This window comes from Toxotes jaculatrix, chromosome 8, assembly GCF_017976425.1.
Source record: "Toxotes jaculatrix isolate fToxJac2 chromosome 8, fToxJac2.pri, whole genome shotgun sequence".
Taxonomy (NCBI): Eukaryota; Metazoa; Chordata; class Actinopteri; family Toxotidae; genus Toxotes; species Toxotes jaculatrix.
Window position 1 is genome coordinate 17,960,103 of NC_054401.1, and position 27,479 is coordinate 17,987,581.

Sequence of the window (27,479 nt, forward strand, 5' to 3'; positions counted from 1 at the left end):
ACTTAAGCTAATCCAAGTCTGAAATATCCCAGGCAGAATGAAAAATGAACTGAGGTGCTGGGTTATCCCTGGTGTCGGTGCAGCCTCAGGCAGAGCTTTATCTGACAGGGCTGTGGGGTTCAGTTCAAGCCATTGCATTTGGTGCACAATCACTCTTTCTGCTGTAAATGTTTTATAAATATCTATATGTTTTAGACTAGTTAACTGTCTAAACTAACCCATGAGCTGGATGTACACCTCCTGATGTTGCTCTCAGCTAGCTAAACATCAGAAGGTCTTATGCAATACACTTACAAGGCTCAGAGGGATAAAAACACAACATTGGCAGGAAGGCAACTCTGGTGCAATGTGATTTGACCCCCAGTTGTGCAATGTACATACCTCACATCTACCAGTGTTTTTACTCCTGATTGTGCTTGTCAGAGCAGGGCTTTTAATTAAAAGCGCAGCGTTATGCTTAACTTTAGGTTCATGGTGTACCATAAAAGTATTCTTGCTATGTGACCACTTTGGCCCTGAAACGTATTTTTTAGAAATGATCCATAACACTGACATATGAACTTTTACCCTTGACTACAGCCAGTACAGTACATGCATTGTTCTAACAGTGTGTCACACCGTTTAGAGGCAGAATCCTTTGGCAGAGAGGAAACAAGCCGTTTAATCCTACTATATAATGATCCAGAAAAATAATAATAAGAAGAATTTTTAATGGTTGTTAAATATCACAATATTTACTTCAATACAGATCCACAGAAAGACAAAGCCATATTTAATGTCCATGAATCTGAATTTGAACTATCCACTGATGAACATCTGGTGTGGAATGCATCAGAGTCAGTGAAGTGGTTTGATGCTTCTTTATTCACATAGTCCTCAATGAACAGCAGTACGTATACAGATCTATACTGAACATCAAACACTTCCATTTGGTGGGAGAGTGCACATAATATTTCATGTCTTACTTATACATCCTTGATGTTCTGTGGCAAGAAAGGGAAGGAAACAAGCAGACAAGAACCTCTCAATGGTGTACCTTACAGCCCCCTGTTTAAATACATTTAAAGTAATATAGAATAGCCAGTTTTAAAATGGATATTTAAACATGGACACATCATCAAACTCTAAATGTTGCTAATGTCATGCAGGGTGCCTTTGCATTAATGTTCAAAGGATTTAACTATAATAAAAGTATAGTTGCCTGTCTCCAAAAGTATGGGAAGCTGAGGCATGAACTTAAGCAGTTTAAACGTTTAAAGCAGTGTTTAAATCCTCTACCGTTTGTACACCACATTTACAAATCTGTTTATTTCAGATCCGAAAGATTAATGGAGGATGGCAGGACTTAAAAGTTTTCACGAGGTGATGCAACAGCTTAGAAACAACTTAGGAGCAATAATTGAGCAACTGCCTCTGTCTTTATACGGTGTGAGAGGAGCAACAGCTTGAACATGCAACCTGTTAAAAACTCTTGTATTTATATACAGTCCGAGACGCCCTCCTTTATACAGATTCTGTGTTTGACAGAACATACACACAAACACAGCTCAAAATGCCAGTGAGACAGCTCTTCAAAAAAAGAAAAAAAAGCGGAATCCTCTGAACACGCCCTTATTCCCATAAGACGTGAACGCCGCATTAATCACCCCTCGCGTGTGGGCGTGGTCTAAGTCTAAAAGGGAGGGGTTGTTTGCGTGCGCGCGTGTTTGTGTGTGCGTGCATGTGTGCATGTGTGCGTGTGAGTGTGTGTCTTCCCCGGCCGCATGAGATGAGCTGCCTGCAGTCTTTGCAGCCACTGTTTTCACCTCCTCCTCTATTGCTTCTGTCTATCTGTCCAGTCCGGGAATGTTGACCACCGTGGCCTGATCTAACGCTGCCGAGTGTCCCCCTTCATCTCCAGACCGCCTCTCTACGTTTAGTTTTTTGGGTGTTTTTTTTTTTTCTCTCTGAGCGTCTCGTCTCCTGTCTCAACTGATCTGGCTGTAAGGTGAGTGCATGCTACCGGGTGAAGAAGCAGGTTTCACGCTCAGTGTTTGGGGGAATAAGAAAGTCCACGGACAGAGGTCGGTAAGCGCGTGAAATAAAAGTTGAACGTGCTTGTTGTGATGACACACACACTGGGTCGGAACACATGTTCGCACAGCGCGTAAAACCGCTTTGCGGGACCTGGGTCCATGCCTTCCTTTCTGACAACGTAGCGGCGTAGTCATTGAACTTTGAAAACAAGTTTATTTAATCGGATCGCGCTGTTGCATCTAACTACACTTTACTTCACGGTAGTCCTACTGGTGGGAAGCTTCCGCCGGAGACACCCCAGTCTGTTCCGGGGTTTGTACGCGTGCCGATAAGCCTCCTGAAACTTGTGCGATTTTCGTTCACCTTTCCTAACATTTAGTGTGGTTCAACATGCCCTGTTTACAGTTGCGTAACAGCAGTCTACAGTGGCCCATAGCCTACTTTCTATCCAGTAGGACTCCAGCCCCCCCCAACAACTCAATTCTGTGAGAGTTTCGCCAGTCTCGCCTTATCGCCTTATCCTTTTGGCAGCGTTTGCTTTGGGGGTGGGGAGGGGGAGAAAGAGGCGTTTTCCCAGGCATACTCATGAAGTCTTACTGCAGTGGTTCTCCCAAGTGGGCTCCCGGGACCCCCAGGGGGTCCTTGGGTGGGTTCCAGGGGGTCCCCAGTAAAGTGAGGAATTGTTGAATTGCAAAGAGCCACTGTAACTTAACACAATAAGAGGGTGAAGTTTTTTTTTTCTTAATCATCAAGCTGACTGTAAAAAGTTATCAGTGCACTTGTTAAGCAGGTCCATAGTACTGAATCAATAGGCTATAATAGCAAAAACAGTCCCAGAGGGAGTGTGTTGGGAAGTCTTACTAAACGTGGGTTGCTTGATGTGAAAATCCTTGGGAAACCCACGGCCTATTCATTCATCTTCAAGCCTTCACTAAAGCTACTGCCCCGTACTGTGAATGCATACCGTAACTGCAGATGCTCCACTTGCCTGTTCTCTCTTGTATACTCCTCTATTGTTTCATTGTGACATTTGTTCTCAAAGCCCACTTCAGCTTTTGTTGTCAAGTCAGTAATGCAATATTTTGTCTCCGTTATACAATGCTTTGAGAAACTGTGTTTAACGAAGTTAACGTTAATAGACAGAGAAAGGGTAAATGAGTCAGGGAGAGTCGGATCATTATCTAATCTAACTTTATGTGCTAACGTCTTAACAAAGCAACTCTTCACAGATAGCCTAATCTGCCCTGTCATTTGGGCACTCGTCCAAATCAATTTCTTTATTGGCTGCATGTGGTCTCTGCTAGAAAGTTGCATAACCACCCAAATTTATGATTCTGGGATCTATCAGCGTTGGCCTGTGTGTTTTGAATGCAGATCAGGACTCTCACTGGGAATGTGGGGTTAGACTGGAAGGAGACTGATGCACATGGTGAGATTTTGTAGGTAATGGGTCCAAAATCTATTCTGCCAATGCATATTTCAAGGGGGAAAGTTGCTGAAACCTTGAGATAACAGTCTTAACTGAGTGTTCAAAAAACTGGAATACACCGAAATTTGTCAGCTGCTCAGGCGAGTGAGCCCCCATTTCCATAGGTGAGACTTCTGTGATGAATACTGGATGAAACCAAGCTGTAGTTATGATAATAGTACTAGGTGTGATGGTTTAGAGTGCATGTAGCATTTTGACTTTGTTATTCATCCCTAATTGGATTAATTACTATCGGATTAAAATCCTGTGTACTTAAATTTATTAGTATGTCTTAAATTTAGCCTCAATACCTTTCAGAATTAAGGCAAGCAAAGCACAGTCAGTAAACCTTCTGGAGTCACTGAAGTGAAACACAATCTGGCCAACCACTGATATTTCACTAAACTTGGCAGCTTACAGTGGAGCACTTAAATACTGCACACATGCACTGTTCTCTCCATGTTAACCTCTAAGTGTGGTTGAATATGAAGTAGTTTGATCACATGGTTGTTGCCACATACTGTCTAAAACATGCTATACCCGTGTCTTTTCAAGCATGTCATTTTTTTTTTTTGCACCCTCCCGTTCATAACCAAAGAGGATTTCTCTTTTCATTGCCGTTGCCCATTATTTCCTGCTTTCTCTCATTTAATTATGTTGTGGTCACATCTCTGTGTACATGGCAACCGCCTGAGCTGCGGTTTCTTTCACCCCCTCAGCACCAGTCCTGCTATTTCAAGTCCATGCTCAGTAAGCACAGGCATGACGGGGCATGAACTCTGCAAGGCTACAGGCTGCCAAAAGGCTGCTGACTGCACATATTGCACATAATTATACTTACAATAAGCTATACTCAGCTCACTCTAGGATTCAGACATGTTTTTTGTCTTTTGCAAAACTCTTTAAAAATCTAAAATGCGTTTTGGTTCTGCTGCTCCTACTTGACTGGTTATTGATTGAATTACTGTATGCTTGGCAGTGGTCGCCCCAGAGATTTATTGCATAACCAAAACTTGAGCCTCATTTTCAATAAACTTGTGTACTCCCCTAGCCCTTGCTTGTTTGCATTCAGTTTCAGCTGCCATCCAAGGGCAAAAGTGACAGAGATATCCTATTAGCTGGTACTGGTGGTATAAGAGCTTGTGGTCGTGTTCTAGGCAGCATTCCATTGGGTCTTGCGTCAGCCAGCAGTCATTCAGCGCTGGTTAGTCTAGGCTTATACACTGTTAATACCCCCTCCCTGATGTCATGACACCATTAACCCAAGCATGCTGGGGGGCCACAGCACAGTTCATGTCAGACGACTGGCTCTGTGTGGACCTAAAAGCAGAGCAACTGCACAAAATGCTCAGCTGGGCTGTCAGTGGTCACAAAATAATCCAGTGATGTTAGGGACTGCTGCTTGTTTTCTGGTTAAAGGTAAAGTTTGGACACAGTTGCATAATCAGGCGTCATTTCTAGATACTCACCTTCTCTTCTATTAAATAACTCTACAAAGTTTTGCACTTGGGCTGTTTGAATTGGTACTTAACCATAAATGAACATTTCTTTAGACTAATTTGACCTCCTCTTGCTGACATCACAGTTCAAATAATGTTTTATGTACTTTGTGTTTCAACGATAACTGCTGAGTAATCATGTTTTTGCTTTGTGAGAAGTCATTTCTAAGAACCTAAACCTTTGCCAAAGGAAAAAGTTGTGGTATTATTCTTCCCCCCCTCCCATACTGTAAATATGGACCTGTACAAACCCGATTATCACCGCTTGCCACTTGTGACCTAAGATGATGCAATGCTTGCTTGTCTAACCACCACCGTGTACAGTGGATTGAGTTTCTCACCGTCTGGTGTTGGTCCAAATGTGGCTGAAACCCAAGCCTGCGTGAGAGGCAAGAATGTTGCCTTTATTCTGTAGGTAACTGAACACCTGAGGGACCACAGGCTCAGGTGCGCCGCATGGGTAACGTGGTGTGGATGCACGGGGGGCGATGTGTCAGACAAAATGATCTCTCTAATGCATAGATACACCATTTTTGCCCTTGCTCTCACGTCGCCTAGCTTTTATCTCTATACGTCTGTCGTCTCTCAGTTTATCTTTGTCTCTTTGTCCATCTGTCTACCCCACTGTCTGCCCCCATCAACTCTCTCTTTTCTCTCGCTAGCCTCTCTCTCCTAGTTTCACCATCTTTATCTCTGTCTGTCTCTCTCTGTGTTGAACTGTGTCTCACTCTACCAGCTGAAATCTGCAATGCAGAATCAAAACAAACCATGGTTAGTTGGCTTTGGTAAATGTACTGTACGAACAAATACAAAAAGGGCTTATTTTTCCAGAAATATAGTATTTCTCAATGTGAAAACTTAGAACAATACCGGCATTTATCTGTGCCTGAATTATAACGCTGTGCAAACCTCACTCTGAATCTCTCTCGTGCTCTGAATATAGCACTTTTGACTATCTAAGGATGTATTTTGTCATACATAATTTGCATTTTCTGCCCTCTGGTTTTTTACTATTATTCCCAGACTTAGAGCGATTAGGGCTTAGAGTGTTTTACTTTGGTACTTAGGAATAGGACTTATGCTAAGTCTTTGTTAATATGATTTTTTTTTCACTCAGCCAAGTTTGTTAGCATTCCTAAGAGTAAGGAAGTCAAATAAATCCTCTTCCCCTTTCCCCTCAAGTGGTCACATAGAACTCTATCCCTTTTGGGATGCAAGTTAAATGTTTTACTTACAAGGTCAGGTTTATTTGGGTTTGATATTTCCTTTTGCTGCCGGTTATGATGCTGTTTGCCCAGATTTGATTAGTTGGTTTTAGCAGGTTTGTGTGCTTTTTGCCACAGTCATCTGTTAAAGAAGTTCTGTGCAACTAACAGGTGTAGCAAAGACGGTGTCAAGAGAAGGTGATTCCATCTAATGTGGCCCTCTTGGGGCATCATTACTACCAGCTACGGCCAACAGCAAAACAGTGCTCCCAAGCCCTGTCCATTCATCTCTGCCATTGCATAAGACCAGTTCTCCCAAGCAGCCCAATGAAATCCTCATCCAATTAGGCACTGTCCACATTTCCAAAAGGCCTTTCTCTCATAGACTGGTGCTATTCAGCCTCCCCCGGCATGACATCAGGCCCTCTCTTATAGCCCCACTTTACGCTGCTGCTCTCAGATAATGAAAGCTGCCAGTTAATGACTAATCAACATGTGCAACAAGCACATCCAGTGAGGAGTGACTACCATCTAATCTGCTGATTATAACAGAAGACAGAGATGCTCTGTTCAACTCTCTCTCCCTGTCTTTCAGTGCTGCATTGCTGCAGAAACAACAGCCAGCCCACACTCTCAACCACACACACACATACACACACATTCTCTGACACCCTCATTTCAGAAGCTTGGAAGTTGATAATTGGAGTTATTTGCAGTTTTCATTGGAGTTTCTTGGAATACCAAAGGTTTTGATCTGTCGTCAGTTTCTTTTTATTAGTGTAGTATCATACATGTGCATACAGTAAATTCTAAAGGTTTGACTATTGTGTTTAAGTATTTATTTGTAGATTAAGTTGTATTTTGTCAGTTTTTGTTTGGTGTAGTCTAATGATTCCGCCAGACTATGTTCATGTTCAAGTTCAAGATGATTTGTCAGGTATAAAAAGACACGCATTATGAGGGTTACCTATAGAGCAATGTGCCTATGGGAATCAGTGGGGGTAATCTCCAGCTCATAGCAACACAAGGCAGCAGAGCCCTCAACTTAGCTTTCCACTCATACCACCCCCCGTCTCACACACAGCGCTTTTCTATAGGCTGCCTCACCATAGGAAGTTTTGATAACTCACAGCGTCGGGCTAAATATTCTCACTTAAGGCGTCTGTCTAGTTTAAACATATACAGTAGAATAATTGACCTCCCCTCTCTTGGGGTTGGGTTACGGTCAGTACATTCATGTCAAAGGATTCTATACAAGTCCCCAGACACAGAGTTGGATCCGTGCCATTTCCTGAATTAAGACGCTGTTTATGTTCTGGACTGGCGCGCTGCAGAATAAGGGGAGGGGTCGGACAGGCGGGGGGCTGGGGCTGAGTTTGGGCGAGGGTTTTGGCGGAGAAGCTTGGGTTGCTGATGCGTTACAGTGCAGCATGGGGGGGGGGGGGGTGTGTGACTCGGGTGAGTTTTGCAGGTGTGGCTCTGACGGGTGTCAGGAACCTGTTGCATTTCTGTGTTTCACAAACTGTATGCAGAAATCTGGGCTTAATGCGATGGATTATGTTTTCTTTGGCAGTGACTAAGACACAATGCACCATGGAAGTACCCGTGAGCCTAATGCTGTCTGTAATAACCCTCAGAAAATTAGCATTGATTTGTAGTTGTATTTCTGACTACCCAACATCGTATGTCATCCTACATTCATTTCACCTGAGACTGGTCAACTGGTCGTGGATGTGTAACTAAAGATTTAACTAATTTGTATCTAGAGTTGCTGAGGGTCCTTTAAGCACCAGCTGCTAGCTGTGTTGCCATCTGCTTAACTGAGATTCATTTACCGCCACCCCTTTTTAATCAACACAATTTTCTCTTGTTCAGGTAGTGTTACTCTGACACTTGTCCACAGAAATCAGCATGGTTTAAAGCTGTTTATTCATGTTGTTTCAGGTCAACTCTTCTTACAGCTTCTTACAGCAGAGTTGGACTGTAGGACACACGCCAGTAGATGGGGTACCCTCGGGCCAACCTTTGGGTTGTCAGAGTTTTATTTTGTTGCTTTACTGTAGACAAAAAAACAAAAAACTTTCAAAGGAATTATTACAAACCCAAATAACAGTAAGTTTAGATGCACACACGTATGCACTCACACATATTGGAAGACACAGTTGTGTATACTCACTGCTCCCCCTGGGTGCAGGAGTAGGCCTTTGACTCTGCCATTTGAAGATAAGCGGGGTGAAGCTTGTGTGTCTCAGTGATGTCTCAGTGATGAGGCTGCAGTGGGATTCCACAGATCCCACGAGACCCAACACAAATGCTGCGGGTGTAGGACGTATTCATTCTCGCATAGTCAGCATCATTATCACAAGATTAAATTTCATATATGAAAATATGAGAGGCTGTTTATTATTGGGCTTGCCCTTTCATGTAAAAGTACTATCTACCAGTAAACCTTATGCAACCTCCCAGCAAATCCTATGCAGCAAATATGGTAAGGCATTAAATAAAGTCAAGTGACATGAAATTTGTTTAAATGTCAGTAACATTAGAAACTGACACCTATAATCCAAACAGAGTACTACTGTAGTGTTGCTTCAAAGTATGATTTTCCCAGCGTCCTGTTTAGTTCAGAACTTATAAACATAGCTTATCAAACAGTTGAGCATATGTGTTGGCACTAGTTATGATAAAAAAAAAAATCCATAAGTACTACACATTTTCCCCATGGGACTGGGGACATCAGGGATCAAAGGGTGATCAGATTCCTGACAGGAGCTGACGAGGTGGTGCATCTGCAGTAGCGGGCAGTAATGATTGGAAATCCTGCAGGAGCAGGAGTTAGACATGAGTTAGAAAAAACAGTCCTGTGCAGGTCTATACCCCCGGTTGTCGCAGATAAAACACTTTGTTCCCTGACACTACCTGACCCCTGCAGGCATAAAAAGTCACCTTTTGACCTTTATGATACCTAAGTAGAAAACTTACAATCAGTGTGCAGAATACGTGTGTGTGTATTGTGTGCACACACAATACTGCTGGTTCAGAGGTGTGTGTGTGTGTGTGTGTGTGCGCGCGCACACACACACACACACACACACACACACACACACACACACACATATTCTGCCATATGTTCATGACTTTCTCTCATCACCATTGATCACCCTTGCTGGCCCACAAATCAGCGCATGCCATTTCACGAGGTTTGGGGTTCGCTATATCGCACATGTTTTTTCACCCAGTACCCTATATGGAAAGAATGTGCTCTCTGCATTCCAAAGATGACTGAGCAGAGCCGAACAGCCCCGTGTTAAGCTGTGTCCAGTCCAATCGGCTGAATTCAAGCTGACTGAGATGAACACATTTTACAATTATATACACAAGGCAAGTAGTTGACACAGCTGTGCAGCTGAGGTGTTCAGATGCTGCCGTGAAGAACTGTGGGGTTTTGTTTTATGGTTAATGAACCCAGCAGTGCAGGTTCCATGCATGAAAGAGGTCCGATTAATTCCTAATGTAACCACAAAGGCTATTTTTCTGGGTTATTTTCTTATAGATCTGTTATGTCTGCATAAAACTATGTCCTGAAATATGTAATTTTACAATGAGCAGCTCATCACTCTGACTTGTGCTATTTTTGCCAAAAGGGCCACAGTGGAGACATGTGACACCAGTGTCCATATCAGTAACTGCACATTAGTGGGAGTTTTATGCTTCTGCCAATCCTACCCTGCATGCATAGGGACTGTAACGTAGCATAATGTGTACAGTAGCTAAAGTTACATATACCTATGTAGCAGCATGTTGCACAATAAACAATCTGTAATACACACAGTTTCTGTTGTTCCAAAGAAATACTCTGTTGGTTCAGAGGTAACTTTGGCAACAATTAAAATGGCAATTATGAATTTACACATAATCCTTCAGTACCTTTTAGATTTCATTCAGTAACACTGAATGTGGGATGAAGTTTTAGAGTCAAAGAACTTCTTTCCTACCATTTAAACAGATGTGCTTTCGTGAACCAGAGCTCTTCCAGCATCTTACTTGACTTCCCCTGACTCGTACACTGCATAGGTTTAAGCTACGGTATGTTTCTCGACGCCCCGCTATAAATAACACGCACTGTTTTTAAATGTTTTCCCAATTACAAAAGGGCTGCAATATTTATAGAGCTGTGAATGCCTCACAGAAATGTACATGGGCTGGCGGGCAGATGGACCGTGACCAGACAGGTAGATACACAGACAAGTAAACTGAACACAAGAGAGAGAGAGAGAGAGAGACAGAAAGGCTGAACAGACAGGCAGGTTGACAGTTAAGACAGACCAGCAGGCAGGTTTAAAAAAAAAAAAAAATCAAACCGACTCCTTAGCTTTCAAGGCATGTTTGGCAGTTCAGTTCACAAGACACTCTTTTATTTCAGGTTTGGCCTACATACAGTATGTGAGGTTAAAAGTTTAATATTTCCATTTCTCACTCTAGGTATTTTTATTGGACTCCTCGGAAAGACTTAAGGAAAGGAAAATCTTAATAACCTGTTATTTAATATGGGAGGAAGTTGTGGCCTAAATAAGTAATGACTGTTTAAAACTATTATGAGAGTTAATAAACATGATTCGAAATGTATATTTAACATTTCAGAAGAGACATGACCTTGAAAAATGTGTCTTTTGCTTTGCAAAACATCTTTGTATCAATACATCTGCACTGTACGCTGTTTTTTACTCTCATGGTACTGCTTGCAAACAGTCCTGGAGCCTCTAAAGTCGTCTTAACATCCATGTTTGGTCCGGTGAGCTGGTCAGCCACTGATCCATGTAAAAGAGGAGAACTGTTCAGGGAAATGTTTTTACTGTTTCAATTAGGCTTTACTTTAAATAGCCCGGGTTTCTGGTGATCCAAGGCCTCGCCTTTGGCTTCTCTACAGGGCTTATCACCTGGAGATGTTAAAGCTGGACCCTTGAGATGTAAGCACATATCAGCACATTAACCACTAAACTGACTAAGCATGTCACAAGTATTCAACTGTTCAAGATCAAAGACACTCTGTGCAGCATTTGTTAATGGTCTTTACAGAGAGGTCAAATACTGTTATTTTTCTAAAAAAAAAAAGTTAGATTTTACTTGAATAATGACTTGTAGTTGTATATGTGTAACATCCACTACAGCTTGTAACACTTAGAGGTCAAAGTGTTTCATTTTCCCAATACATACATTATGTTCATGTATGTACTCATACTGTTACAGTTAAATGAAACTGACTTTAGACTAAAGAGAATCCCCAACTGAATAATTATCGTAGTGTTTATAGCTTATTGGCTGAGGTGCAATGTCGTACGGATTGCGTGTCCAAGCTCAGTACAAATCACATATACCTCACATTGATGCTGACCGTTTTCTAAGGAGTACAATATGATTTTGATTTTCTATGATGTAAGAAGCAGAAAGCAACTGGAAACTTGCATGATATCTCTAATTCCTCATAGTAAACATCAAGGTCCTGTTTGCTGTTTTTCAAAAGTTAAATTATCACCATGTGGTATAGCAGCTGGAAGCAGGAAATATTTGAAGTACTTTGTTGTCTGTTTGTGTGAAACTCATTGGAGTACGATTATGACAACCTTTCACAAACACCGTGTTTGCTTATTGATTTTCTTCTCAGATTTAGTTTCCTTACTTAAGCCGTTTTCTCATATGAACAGACAGTGTCGGGAAAATCGGGTCGACACTTTCACACATGGAGCACACAACTGTCTCTGTCAAAATGGAGACTGTCCGCATCAGATGTGCTCTCACCTACTGTGGTTGCTTTAATCGCAGTGTTTTGTTCACATCATAAACAATGAATGCTCTCACCTTTCCTTGAATTCAGCATCGGCCCTTGTCAACAGTCGTGACAGTTATTCACACATGGGCTCAATCGGATATTACACAGACTTTGTACTAGGAAGCTGGCACAGTAAAATCAGTTTAATGTCCGGTCCAAATGATTTGGACATTTACGTTCAAGCTTACAGCCCCTCTGGGTAATGTCAAGATAAGTTCAGGACTACAGTGCATGCGTGAAAGCAATTTTAGATAGTAGGCAGATTTGCTGGTAACAGGATAAAAATACCTGTACGAACCTTTTTAAAATAGTACAAATTGTATACTAAATATTTCCCACAACATCAGATGAATGTAAAATAAACCCTTAGAGCAGGACACCTTCATCAGAGTGTCATGCTTTTGCGGTGAGGTCTCACCCAAGACGGTGCTAGTGCTGGGAAGGATTTAGGATTCATGATAGACATCATTAAGGCCCCTGCGTTTGAAGTCCATCAGCTAACATTCTCCCACATGCAAGTCTGAACAAAAATCACGTTAATTAATCCAGATGCAGTCACCTCACCGCTGGGTACAGCCGCAACACCCCGAAGTCCCCCTTTCTAGTGCAGTGACACCGTCTGGATAATTGCACTGTCAAGGTCAGAGATTTAGGTTTCAGTGCATTGTTCAAGTGGAAGAAATTGAATCAAAGGACTCTGAGAGGGTCTAATCCCTGCACTGGAATGGCTTTGATTGTGTCAGGGAGCAATTAACATAGGTGTGTGTGTGTTTGGTCAATATATCAGTCACTGAGAGTCACTGTGAGAACATGCTACATGGAACGCCTGAGCTTTTTCCCATGTTTTATCACGCACAGTTGAAGCAGAATTTCCAATTTACACCTGTGATGTTGAAAGGCAGAGTATAGTTAGTTAGTTAAAGCCTACTTCTGTCCCTCTTGCCCAGCCTCCTGACTCCTGAAATATAATAAGCCACAGCTAGTCAGCAAGTCTGTGGCACTTAATGAGGGGCTGCTCTGAGAGTTTAGGCTGATGTTAATTTGTTTTGTTTCTTGTTGTAAATGACGAGCTGTCCTTGCATGCCAGCCGGACAGGCCACACACATGGATTGACACAGTAACACCCACACACAGAAACTCATTACAAGCAAGCTCTTTCAGCGGTCCAAATGATCGTGGTGCCAAGCTCTTTGTTTAGAATGCATTCACAGTTTGGTCATTATTTGCAAGCCCAATTTTGGAGGCATAAAAATCTCCTTTAATTTTTAGTTCTTAAAAAAATGTTTGGAAAGGGAGGACTGTGAGTGAGTTTTGTTTTATCTCATCGGCTGATACCATTTTTAGGATAACCCACACCTTGTTGGGAAAAAGGTTGAAAACTGTGGAATGTATAGTTATCAACATTTTACAGCCACAATGGACGTTAAAGCAAAGAGACAAATTTGGAGTTTTGATATAATTGTTGGCAAGTTTGAGCAATTTTCTGTTATTTGTGTCATTAGCAAGTGAGAGTATTAATTTGATTTTAGCACATAGTGCTTAACTAGTTGTTTCTATTTGATCTTGCACAGCAGCTGACGTAGACTTGAATGAGCTTCTAACTTTCTCTCTGAGACATCATTTTACAAGTAAAGATAGCTGAAATCACAGCACAGTCTTTGACTTTGTGACTTTCAACTTATGCGAATGGCGATTTTGTCAGAAGTTGAGGTTTTTAAATCAGGGTTTTAGCAATGCAGAGTAACAGCTTGGAAATAGCTTGGTAGCGACTGCTGGTTAATGTTATCTTAATGGGCCATGTTACAGTCACTACTTGTTCTGTTGTGTCTGACGACAGAAACTGAAGAACATGTACAGTTGATGCTGTCATAGCAGTTTAACTTAAAAAGTACCTAAACTTCTTGTACCTCAAAATGTTTAAAAAAAATTAAACAGTATTCCCAGTTTGCAGTGTGGTAGGTGACTTTACTGGGGGCAGAATGGTCCTATCATTGTACACTAGTTGGTCGGAGACGGCAAGATACACAACTCTGTACACACAACTTCTCAAAGACCGTGAAAACTCCTAAAAATAGAGCCTTTACACACCCACACTCAGCCACACAAGCACAGCATATGTAAACATCCCCATACACATATGCCCACATACAGATACACATACACATGCAGAAGCACATGCGCAGGGAGAAATGCACACACATATACACACTGTATGGTCACAAGGGCAGCCCGCTCACAACCGCTAATGCAAACATGAGATAATATTAGCTGTCTATAAAATGGCAGGTCATATTTTTAAAATACCAACAGGGGGTCATGAACTGCTGCTTAAAAGACCATCATAGTTGTGAGCCCGAGCTGCTTGGTTCCAGATATACCCTGGGGTCTAAGTTAAGAACTGGAGAGGTGCCTGCGGGGTATTTTTGGGTCAGTGTTTACAGGTGTTTGTTCAGTGGCAGCAGTGCCAAGAGGTTAATAGGATACCCACTTTAAGAAGTTCAAATAGACTAAAGTCCATGTTGTTGAATTTGTGGTTATTGTGACCCAAGGATGGCTGGGAGGGAGGCTTCACAAGAGCAGAAGAACAACTTTCAAGTCCCCTGAGGAGCAACTTATATTACTGTGTCAGCTTACGAGGACCACACCTCAGTAGGTTGTTCAATAATTTATTGATGTGAAATTGAAGTATGGTGGAATATGGCGAGATTGTCAGCTGCGTAGGAGCCAGAATGGTAAACCCCAGATGACGAGAGTTTTGGTAAGGGAAGCACCTCATGTGTAGAGTCTTGAGGCTCCACAGTAGAGACTAATACGGGGTGCACCTCTTTATAGCTAACCTCTGTTTACTCTGCAGTAGTTAATGAGCTCTTTTATCATCCAAATAAAAGCCATTATGGTTCTGGTATCTTTGCTCCAGTGAATGGAGTTTTCCCCCGGTAATAAACACAACACCACAAGGTGTTTTGCTCAGATTTGTCATGTTGTTCATCATTTGAGTTACTCCAGTTAAGTGATCCATTTTCACCTCACTGAAAAGCTGGATTTGATGGGTGCAAATAACTTTTACTCCCTGCCTCATTTTACAATAACATTTGGTCATATTTCTAAACCGCTCTTTCAGATATGGAGTCAGTGACAAACCAAACTCATGGGACAAAGGAATACACATCAGTACTTTAGTGGAATTTGGATAAGGTGCAGCTATTTTACCTGTGTTTAACAATTTGTGACCAATCACTGTTCCTGCCTTGTTGCTTGTTGATGTTGTTTACTGTGGGTTTATGTGGGTTAAGAAGTGCTCTGTGCTATATCTGTCTTCTCAGAACCTAGGCTTCATCTTCCTTTCCTTCTGTCATCCTCCTCTCCTTCCTTCTTGGACCTTCTCACCCTCCCCCTGCTTCCTTTGGAGTTTTCCACTAACCTTTATTTGTCCTCTCTTCTTCCTCTGCAGGTTCTGCTCTGTCCATCTTGTACTGACACTGATCCAGCCAGTCAAATTGTACGAAAGAGCTGAGAAGCACAAAACATGGCTGTGGCCGGATGTCCGGATTATTTCCTGCATCATCCAAATTATCAGGTAAGCAACAATTTCCTGTAGGTTTTTCATCAACAAGTTAAAATCGTTCTTAAAGAAGAATTTAAATGCCACTGATCAACTAGTGCTTACAGAGGTGAAATGCTGCCATTTTAGATGTTGCCAAGACAAATGTGCAAAACCAGACTTTAATGTAAGTATGAGATGCTCATCCGAGTTGGATTCATGATGTCTGTATAAGATAAGTTATTTTAACTTTATTGAGTGGAATTGTCGACATTTTTATACCTCTGTGCTGGCGACACCCATGGCTGGATGCACTGTTTTCTGGTTGTCCGTCTGGCCATCTCAGAAAGGCCTTGAGGGAATTTTCTCTAATTTGGCGTAAACGTCCACTTGGACTTAAAGATAAACTGATTAGGCCTCGGTGGTCAAAGGTCGGACGTCATGGATCAAGGTCACTCTGACCTCACAAAACACCTTTTTAGCCATAATTCAAGAGTTCATACTCTAATTATGATAAAATACACTTAATACCTTTAACTGAATTCCTTCAAAGTCTTCATGTATTACATGAGTCTGGACAGACCTGAATGTAAACTACAACTTGACTGCTTGGCGGAGGCGCACAACCGTGAGGCAGTAATTCTTGTTAAACCAGAAATGTGCCAATGTCCCCATGAAATTACATTGGATCCTGTCACAGGGTCTAGAGTTAGGTTTGTTTTTCCACAGGGCATGGCTGACATGCACATTAAGTATTTCATAAATGAAAACTCCTGGGAAGTTGTTCGCTGGATGGGATTGTGAAATTTAAACTATGTGCTTGTACAAACTAAGCACCTTCTTATTTATGTTTAAATGGGGAAACTAATAATAAACCATCCAAAAAGTACTCAAGGTGCCGAGCAATTGCTTCCAAGAATTCTAAGGAACAGACAGGGGGTGGTAAGTTCAGGCCAGTACAGTTCACGCCAACAGTCCTGCCTTTCCCAGCCAATCTTAATCAGCCCTATAGTTGCACTTGATAGTATTTTTGGTTTATTAGTTACGCTGAGGGAAATAAAAGAATGATCTGTAGAAATAGATTGTCCCGTTTAGTCTTGACCAAACAGAGCGTCACTGAATGGTCACTACATCCCACCACTGTGAACATACTGAATTCACAAGGAGCTGCGCAATCAGCCACATGTATGTATATAAATACATAGATACATACACTATTTTTGTTAATGTTTACTTTGAACTTTGAGTACTAAGACCTCTAAACATCACCTTGTATCCTGATGTGTTGATTTGTTGTTGTGCAAGCAAAAGGAGACTTGACTTCTGGACATGAGGTTTTAGGTTTAGTAGATTTGTTCACACCAGCCTTTACAGAGCAAAGGGCTTCCAAACATTTGTATTAGAGCGGTAGCACTATTAGCCAGATCAGAAGCTGGCCTGTTGTCTGCTCGTCATCTGGGTCATGGCTTTATCTACCGACCTATCGACCTTTGACCCCAGAGCTAGAGGACAGAGAGTTCAGCTTGCTAGAATCTCCCAGATTTCCACAGCTTAGAGAAGACAAGCTTTCATGAAACCAAAGATTCACACGAGGCACTGGAGTTTGTGTTTATCCATTGTTATCCATTGAGTGTTTATGTTTTTTTTATTTTTATTGAGGCTTATTTTTAATATCGGAACAAATAAGAAACGAACCCAACAAAAATACAACTACATGGAACAGGCCTTGAGTTGAGGCTGAGGTGATACCCCTTTTGGTTCAGCGAAGCGTCATATATAGTGTCCAAAAATAGAGCAATGTAAATATGTGCAGGCTTTGCTTTCCATATGTGCAATATGTTCAATCTGCTGTAGCTCCCATTCTCTCAAACAGACTAAGCCCTCTCACAGCCAAATATTTTGTCTTGTCATTTATGGTGATTTTAATGGAAGTCAGCTAACGATTTTTTTTGGCAGACAGACGATTCCATTATTATAGGTTATGTAGGTTTAAATCTCAAAGGAGTGAGGAATCATTTCGTTCTTTCATCTTAGCCCTGTGGTTTGGATGGGGGCTGGTGGAGCTACAGTATACAGACCTTAATGTACACATACTCAAATTTACACACACACACACACACACACACACACGCAGCAGTACACATGCACAGACACACACTCTCTTGGCTGTTTGCAAAGCATTCAGCTATAACAGATGTACCTTGACTTGCTGGATGAGAAAACCCATTCACTGTGAAATTCCAGGGTTATGGAAGATTTTCCCTGATAAAACTGCAGCAGCAATTCAAAACAGATTCAAGTGAAGATAACATTCATACTAAACTCAAGGGATTATATTGCCACTTTAATGTTGTTTCTGTTGTATGATGGTCACTGGTGAATAAATGATGGTACATGTAAAGCCAGGCAAATCTGATTAAGTTAAAAAAAAAAAAAGCATGTGAAACATGAGACATGTGAAACTAACCTGGGCTCTCATATATTTTAAATTTTGAGTAGGTGATAACACATTAAAATCCTATATAAGCAGAAATCAATGAATATCCAAATGCCAAAAAATAATAATTTCATGTATAAGGGTTTCCCCCAAATCTCTGTTAGATCACTGGATAAACATTCAGCACTTGTGCATGTTTTTTTTCTGTGAGAGAGCCTGAGGTAGCTGTATTGTTTTAGTCAGGGCTGAATATTAACACAACTGTTTGGAGTTTCCCATAACACACCAGTAATCCTCGGTATCACAAGATCAAATTTGTTTTACCGGAGCTTTTGCCATGAGAGTATTTCATTGTGTTTGTAAGAGGAACACTTCACAAAAACCATAGGTCAGTGTTGATGTGGGCACTGGGGCTACGGTGACAGGTAATTCAGTCAACTTTGACCCCATCTGTCATCACTTTCAGTCCACTGGAGTTCAATCAAATATACAACATCAGAGTGTTCCTTCATATGATACGCCCTACTCAGTTTTTCCATGAACTAGCTGGAGCCTATTCCAGCATGCATTGTGAATCTATCTCTGCATTTATGGGCAGATATACCTGGCTGTATCGCTACAGAGATACAAAATGATGACCCGCAAGCAGTTATATTGCATAGTTGTTTAAACTGGTGGTCGAAACTGTGTCTCAGTTATGACTGGGAGTGGGACCCTTCATATTTTATCTGTATTTATAACATTTTTAATGCTCTTATTTTAGTTTATGATGTGAAACAGTAACGAAGTGAACTCTCAACTGCTTCTGAATGTGGCATGTAAATGTTTCTCGCCAGCGACAAGTGGGACGAGTTGGAAGAAAACCACTCACTTCTGTTCAGCCATTATTATACTGGCGATGATCTTAAGATGTCCTTACTCTAGATATTATTTCCTCTTTAAATATTGTCATTTTCATGTTTTGCTTTCAAAACTTTTTTTTGTTTCTTTATTTAATTAGGTCTTAAATTACACTTGATTTATGTATTTTCAGTATGTCACACTACCTACGTTAACCACAGTCTGTCACAGTGAAAACATTCATATTGCTTCTGATAGCCCATAAAGCTGTTCATGTGTCTGGGTATATGGTGTATTAAATGCTTTACCAGCTAACAACGGAGTAATGTTGTACCCTTGTCAAAGGATTATAATTTGAATTAGAACAATTTAGACTGAAAAAGACCATGAAAACCTAAAATAATTAATCCCATTTGAAAAATATGCAGTATCCTGGTGTTACCTTGGCCCAGCTGTGCTGTGGCAGCAGTTACAGCTGAGCTTCTACAGTATAAACAAACAGATAAACGAAGCACCAGAGCAGACATTAGTGTGACCTCCTGATCTCATTCTGGTTAATTATGTAAGAGGGGATTTCCACTTGCTGTTTAGTGTTAACAGATAGTTCTGTTGTAACAGAACTATCCACTATTGCTGTCAGCAAGAATGGTCTGCCAGAATCTAGTCCGGGACCCCTTGAGTAAGATTTCCATATCTCTAAAGCTTTCTGAGAATATCCAGTTCCAGGTAAATCTAACTGTAATGGAAACTGTAATGTTATACTGTTAAACTTGAATTATTTTTATGGATCGAGTCCATTCTCAGCTGTTCCTCCTCAGCCAAAAGCCTCTCAGTAAGTTCAAGTATTGATTCATATTCACTCCCCGGTCATAACATTTAACCTTAGCCTGACCTCTTATAAAGGCGTAGCTTTGACATGCGTCTCAGTCTTTTCCTTCTTGTTTGAGGTGGAACCTCCAGACCTTTTTGTCTGTCCTGCTTTCAGTGCCTTAACCTTGTCTGTGGCCTTCCACTGACCCCTTTTAAAAAGCTGAACCCTCAACCTCTTAGCTCTTATTTGGAGTTCCTTTCAACTTCATCAATATGAAAGGGCCCTTATATGCTCCTTGTCAAAACTTGGCCTGCCCTCAGTCCTGTTTTGACCCCTCTTTAAGAACTGAAGCAACACGTGTATGTGTGTGTGTGTGTGTGTGTGTGTGGCTGTGCTTTTTCTGTGTGAGAATGAGCGTGAGAGAGAGGCAGGATGAGAAAATTCAAGAACAAGGACAAAAGAAAAAGAACGTCTGTCTTTGTTTTATTCCTTCAAAAAGAAATGTCTGCATTTATGTGCTATCTTATTTTCCTTCTCCTCTTTGTTGTCTCAACCTTATAGACTTCAATAAACCTATAACCAAATGCAGCATTAGGCAATGGCATGGCTGAGAATTATGCTAAATGGTCAGTATCTATAGGATTAAAGCCCCAAGTTAACATTCTGTCAATTGTCTATAGAGGCACCAAAGGCTGTCTGGGTTTTAGATTTTTGTTGGTAAGATCCACAAAAGGGATCAAGGTGTGCTTTAAAGGTCTGTTAGTCCTTTACTGTGTGTGTTTGAGTTAACCCATTTACTCCCAGACAGCCATGCAAAACAGCATTCAAAACCAGTATATGGTCTGAAAGAGTCCCTACGTTTTTGCTCAGTGGAGCTGAACCATGACCATCTTGCCCTGAATACACACACACACACATCAACGTTGTGCTGTACCATCCCACCAACCGAACTGAGTCCCAGTGCTGTTTGGGTGACTGGGTAGGGATCAGTCACAGTCTGGTAGCTGGACCCCCAGACGGTGTGTGTTGATGATGGGGTTCGCCATGTCACAGGAACAAATGGGGTGATGTGGTAGTTATTTTATTATTTTTCTTTTTTTTTGGTTCTAAAGCATGTTAGCCCCATTAAGAACTCAAATCTATTTTTTTTTCAGTCCATCCAAGACATCTGGAACTCCAGACAATACAAAGTCGGAACAATGCAACATAATGATTGGATGCGGTTGGGTTAGTTGGTATAGAAGAGGGGTTGGGGGGTGGCGGTGGACAGAACCATATACTGACATTGTACATCCAGTTATATCCAGTTTAGTCTGAACGTAGACACCAGTATAGACACCGGAGAGGAACGCTAATGAGTTCTTACTGGTTTAACACAACAGCCAAAAATTTAGCAGAAAAATCATGGATTAGGTGTTTCAGAATTTTCTGTTAAGTCCTTATTTTGAAGAATGGAGACATCAGAGTGGAATTCTACTTCAAGCTTTATTCTCACAGTGAGTCACTCCTCTTTGAAGCACTCATTAAGTCTTGTTAGCAAAGGTACTTTAAATGTCTCAAGTGTTATAGGAAGGTCTGTTATAATTTGATTTCATCTAAAACCTTCCATTTGGAAAGTAGCTGCTATTTGCAATGCCTTTTATTTATTTTACTATATAGGATAAAACTGTTATTACTCTCATTAGATTTCTGTGTGTGTGTGTGACATTAGGACAAGGAAACAAGGCAAAGCGTGAGGAGGGAATGGCTGTTTGAACGATGATGAATCTTGTTCTGAGGCAATAGAACACCACTCAGCTTAAGAATTTACTAAATACAGCCCGGACCGGCTTCATTAAATGAGATAAAAAAAAGTCCAGAAAATATATCTGACTGAGAGTCCAAAGAACTACATGATGGGTTCGAGGACCGTCATCATTTACTTATTGTAACTCGTCTCTGGAGGCAACAAACATAACTCAAACTGACGTAAGGCAAAAGCATCTATCATAGAAAATTTGGCAGAGTAACATCATAGGAAAAAAAAAAAAAAACGAGTAAAAGAATCCAGCTCTGCCTGCATTGTCTGTCACTGCTCTAAATGAGGCAGAACAAGCAACCGCAGCAGCTTTTATTACAGCATCAGAGGAGGTCTGCTGTGTAAGAGAGACGCAGAGTCAGTAGCAATGTTTTTCTGAACACAGTAGTCTGTCCCAGTACGTTCTGTTCCCACTCCTGCTGTTAGGCCCTGCGCGGGACGCCAGTCTGCACACACAGGCGCACGCGCACGCACGCACACACACACACACACACACACACACACACACACACACACACACACACACACACACACACACACACACACACAATGGATAACAATGGATAAGTTTAAGTAAGTGCTCTTCTGTAGTTGTAAGTGCTAGAAACAAATCAAAATCACGCATGTTTCTAAGCATGTAAACATAGTTTTTTTCGTGGTTTTTCCTTATCAAACAGTTTTGCAGTGACTGGAATGTGTTGACAATGTGTAACAAAGGTCAAACCTGGACAGTGTGGTTAAATAGTCTCATGTGCTCTGATACACACCTGACCATGTTCTCACACTGTTCTCACTACTGGCATGTAGCAGTGTTTTCACACAGTGTACAGAGAGCTGAGGTTATCTTAGCTCAACTTTTTTTTTAATTTGTTGTACTTTGTGTACTGATGCAGAAGTGCTTCGTATTTTTGTCCGTATTTTTTATTTAAGATTTGGCAGCAGAAAAGTTATTGTTTTGAGTTTTTTTTTTTCATCAAACAATGTTGGGATAAGGTTTTCTTTTTTTTTTTTTAATGTGTTTGGATCATGTAACCATTCTCAGTCCTTTTTTTTGTTTTCTTGCTCCTCTCTCCCTCAGCAGGACAATATAGACCGGTCCTCCAATCACAGACAAGCTGACCTCATTGGGCCAAGCTTCCAGCAATCAGCCAATCGAAGTTCTCCTAACCATCAAGGTTGGTTTTCAACAACCAGTTGATATTGTGTGTAAGAGTGTTTTGCTGATGCTTGAACATTAGACCTGTCAAATATCCTTGAGTTATGCTGGTGTTGTGTGACACAGAAAAGCACACTTGGTTGTACTCAGACATCAAATTACATATGGTTTTACATACAAAGTGGGACTTGTCATGCGATATTGCCTACTACAGGGACTCACTGTACATTGACTTGGTGTAACATTAGCTTGCTGTGCTCTCATTTTACAACATTTATTTTCATACATGTAGATTGCAGAAAGGCCATGTAGAAATTACCTGAGAATCTGGGTTTGTCGGCATGTGTGTGTCTGTGTGTGTGTGTGTGTGTGTGTCACATCTCAGTACAGTGTAGAGAGCAGCTTGCCGCTCATTATCCTCCGCTGGGCTGGGGGTGGTTCGAGGGAGATGATATATATTTGGGTCTCTTCCGCTGTAAACATTTCAGCAGTTCAAAGAGTGATCTGCATGGACACAGGGTGCCATTATAATTACGCCGTCTATCTAATTGTGCCATGCAGGGTTCATCCATGACAATCGGAGCATGAGATTTAAGCACAATATTGGCTCAGCATGGGAGGTAAGGGCGGGGAGTCTGCAAGGACTCAACGAGTGAATTAGAACGCTTGGCCCTGGCATGGGAAATAAATGGAGCATAAATTACATTGTCATTTTTCAGGATCGGCCTGGATGGAGGGAACTGAGGACGACCAGAGAGGCAGACGAATGAACATGACTTTTTTTTTTTCTTACACTATCTAAATAACCCTAACCCTATCTAAATAATGATATTGTGGATGTATAGCCTGGTTTTTTGTACAATAGATCATGCCAGACATGTGTTGGGAGCCTGACTGATGAGCACTGGTACTGTAGACTATTTAGATGTTTTGTCAGATCTCCTTCTCCCCAGTCGCATTCTTTTTTTAAAAAAAATTGACCATGTAATTGGCAGCAAATATGGCCAGCAAGCTACAACTTTGAAGAACTTATACCTCTTAAGCCTGTCTCAGGAGCTATATTACGTGTGTGTGTATCAGTTGAGCTGAGATTTTGAATTTAGCCTTAGTGCCACTGGCGTTATTAGCAACATGATAATCCTTGCTGACGTTATTAAACTTGTTTTTCAGTAAAACCCACTCTTTCATTCTTATAGGACTTTAATACAGCCACCAGCTACTTGCTGTGTTTGCTATAAAGCCACAACAGTAATAAACCTATTAACGTTGCAGGGAACAGTACGGCTTTGTTGGAACACGACCTGCCATTATTTCATATGTTTGGAATGAGATAGTATTGAGCGGCTTATCAGGGCATTTGCAAGCCAATATTTGATGTCTAGAAATAGAACTTGTACCACATGATATTCCCAACATATTGTGAAATAGCACTGTTTTTGCTTTAAATCTGTCAGTAAAATGTAAGGAAGGAACGCAGAAGCAGTGTAGAGCCTGCAATCATTTTGTTCTGAGTCCTGGGACTTCTCTGGGATGACATGATGTCCGGACATTGTTCTGTCCTTGTGGAGAAAAGAGACAAAGGGAAAAAGAAAAGAGATAATCTCAGATGTGTTTTTTCATCTTGAACCTTAGTTTTTGAATAACTGAACTATTTGAGATGTAGTAGTATGTATCTATGTACTGTAACTGTGACAAATTCAAGATAAAATCATTTGAATGTGGCTGTACAAAGGTTATTTTGTAATTTCATTGGCCAGTATGTCATGTACTAGTTTTAAGATATCTGAGGTGCTACTCTGACCAGTACAGCAGCGAGGGCATTACGTCCTGTTCTACGCTGTAGCAAACACCACCAGTGATGCCACAGTGTAACAGACCTAGAATGTTCTGTGTGTTGTTTGTGTGTTTGTATGTGTGGGGGTGAAAAAGCCCTGACATTTGCACTACTCTGTTTTTGGTGGTGGTGATGGTGGTGTTTGGGGTGGGGTGGGGGAGTCTCGGATGGGCACGCAGCTGCTGGGCTGCTAGGCAGCAAATCCCATCAATGGTACCAATGCAGTGCAGTAATCTGACGGCATGGCTCTGGAGGCGATGACCAGCCATGATCTCAGGCCTGCCAATGAAGTGACCACCTCCAGTTATTCCAGTTATGCCTTTGTAGCGGGAGAGTGACATACCAGGGGTACACATGCATGGGCATACACGTGCAGACACACATGCACCAGGGACCGCATTCCTGCAAAGAATGGGGCTCTTTAACAGGGGGTGAAGGAAGGGTGGGGTACGGGCAGATTACGAGGTGATGTGAAAGAAATTTGGTGATTTGTAACAGCGAAATCAGTGTATGTCACAATATACTGATTTTCTCTTAAATGCAAAATTTATGGTTGTGGGTATAATTAACATACAGCTGACAACTTTAACATTGGAGAGAACAAAAAAAAATAATGTAGTATTTCTTAATAAAAAAAATTCTACAGTTATGATAGTCGCTCTGTGAAGCTGACAGTGGTGATTTGAGCTGAATGTTAACGTCACCATGCTAACCCGCTCACAATGACAGCATGCAGTACCAGACTGCAAGACAATCCATCCAGTGTTTGTCAAAACATTTCACTCAGAACCACAAATGTCAACCTCATGGTGGCACTAGAAGAAAAGTCAGTCACCCTTGTCTCCAGGACACCATGAAAAAATGGACCAAAGTGGTGGACCAGGAGCTGCATCGCAAACACGACTATTTAAATCAAACTGTCAAAAGTAATAGTTTTGGTTCTTGTGAAACTGTGTGAAGTGAAGTCTTTAACCCTTTTGAGAATGAGAATCCTTGTCTCTGTCCCTCCTGTTACTCCTTTCTCCTCCGTTCACCTCTCATTTCCCTCCTTCCCTCCCTCCCCTCGATCCTCCTATCTCCCTCTGACCCTCCCACACTCTCCCTCCTCGTCAGGAGGCTTGGCCCTTAGTGGGTGTGTGTGCTGTCATCAGAGGTATTGTACTCCCCAGTGCAGAGCCACGCTTTACAGTTTAGACTTGCTCTGGCTAAACTCCCACTGCTCCCTTTGAATGGAAACCCCTCTGCTGGGCTTGTATTCAGAGACTTTTTATCCCCCCCTACCCCCCTTTGTGTGTCTGTGTGTGTGTGTTCAATTGATGTACTGTATGTATGTATACCCCTTACATTCCCCTTTTCTACAAGAGGGTAGCCCCTCTTTTTTTGTTTTTAACTAGCAGGAATGAAGACAAAATGCATAGGCTGCAGTAAGGAGAGCCATATGGATCTGCTATCAATACAGTAGTTTTGTTTGGGCCATGTCTTGCTTGCTAATGATCAGAAATATTCAAAACAGCTTTTATGCAGATTCTTACCAGACTTGACTAGTTTTACAGTTGGCTAATACTGTATTTAGCGTGGCTCAGACAATAGAGGAAGCTTGGGCTATTTTTACCCCCTAATTTAACCAGTTAGAGGTTCTTAAAAAGAGGAGGGAGGGAGGGAGGGGGGGTAAACATGCCAGAGGAAAAGAGGAGTAAATGGACTCGAGCCATGGGAGAAATGAAACAATGAGGAAATGAGAACAATAATGTCAGTGTTATCCTTTTACCTCCACACGGATCCACAGTCTTTAAGACGAAAGGATTCAGGATAATCGCACGTCTTAAAATAAATGATTTGTTTAGAGGAAGGATTTGTTAGGGAGGCGTTTGTTTCCTCTGCTTATATCCATTTATTACACAGCATTAGCAGTGCATTTAACTTCTAATGCTTTTCTCTGTAATAAAGCCCTAGAGGTGCTAATACCCCTTTTATACCCATTTTATCCTGTTATCCCTGCTGCATTCCAAAGCCACGGCCACTCTGTGAGTTTCAGCTCAGATCCATATTTTAGGTGGATACAGCTTTAAAGTGAATTCTTGCTCTCTGTCAGATGTTCCCGGCTGTTGCTGGCATGTCTCCATTTTGTTTTGTAAACCACTTTGCTTAATTGGCACATGGCGCTGGAGTAGAAGTTCAGTTACCTCTGCTACATAACATGTTGATCTTGACAGTGTAGCAAGACTCACTGTAGTGTTTAGTGCCATGAGGCATCTCCATCACCGCTGCAAATGCTGTCAGCTGCTCTGTCTACATCTGTAGCGTTGTGTGCTCCCTGCTGCCTGAGCTGCTCTGATATTTTAAGAGGATCTAATTAATGGCTGTAATATTGTAAGGCCAGGCATGCCGTGACTGCTGTGTGTTTGGTGGGCTCAAATAAAGGGGTTTATGCTGTTTCTTGTGCCTGCCAAGGACAAGTATCTGGCATAACTTCTATTTTTCTGTACTGTGTGTCGAGGAAAGAACAACCATAGTTTGCTCCCCGCTCCAAATCTGCATGGGTTTAAATTCCATGTGTGCGTGCCTGCCTGCATGGTGTCTGTGTCATCAATCTCTCTCCACCCGCGCGGGTGCATGACGCATACCTTTGTTTGCCTGATTGTGACATGCATAGGTGATTGCGATCGTATGACTGATAGTGACGCACAAATCCTACATCCATGCATGAGTCTATGGGCTGTGTTTCTTTGTAATACAAACATCTCTACCAGTCCCCCAGCCACAGGCCAAAATAGGTCAGATTTATGAGGAAACTTATTTTCTCTCGCTAGCTCGAGGGCACGTGTCTCACCTTGTGAGAATGATGGATGATGAGCATATGATGTGTTCAGGGTAAAAATCATTTGGGGAATTTTACTCACTTTTGATGTAGTTTCTGGTTTACCCTCACAGCAGCTGTTAAGCATATGTCTGATTACTCCTTCCTATAAAAAAAAAAAAAAAAATTGTATTGATAAATAAATTTTTATCACTGTTGCTGCATGCATTTAATGTTGCAGTGTCTTGTC

General features: G+C 41.5%; 1 protein-coding gene across 6 annotated transcripts in view; it reads left to right on the forward strand.

Annotated features, from left to right (window-relative positions):
• Window positions 1-1,758: 1,758 nt before the first annotated feature.
• grb10b (growth factor receptor-bound protein 10b) overlaps window positions 1,759-27,479 on the forward strand; it is a 63,460-nt gene continuing 37,739 nt past the window's right edge. For 2 of the 6 annotated variants that reach the window (XM_041043777.1, XM_041043782.1), the window contains exons 1-3: window positions 1,759-1,987; window positions 15,467-15,592; window positions 22,521-22,617. In XM_041043777.1, the coding sequence (XP_040899711.1) occupies window positions 15,542-15,592; window positions 22,521-22,617 (148 nt within the window). In that variant the 5' untranslated portion in view covers window positions 1,759-1,987; window positions 15,467-15,541. Of the gene's footprint in view, window positions 1,988-2,044; window positions 2,064-15,167; window positions 15,211-15,466; window positions 15,593-22,520; window positions 22,618-27,479 lie in introns of those variants that run through there. The other 4 variants (XM_041043781.1, XM_041043778.1, XM_041043780.1 and 1 more) reach the window with 4 other exon arrangements.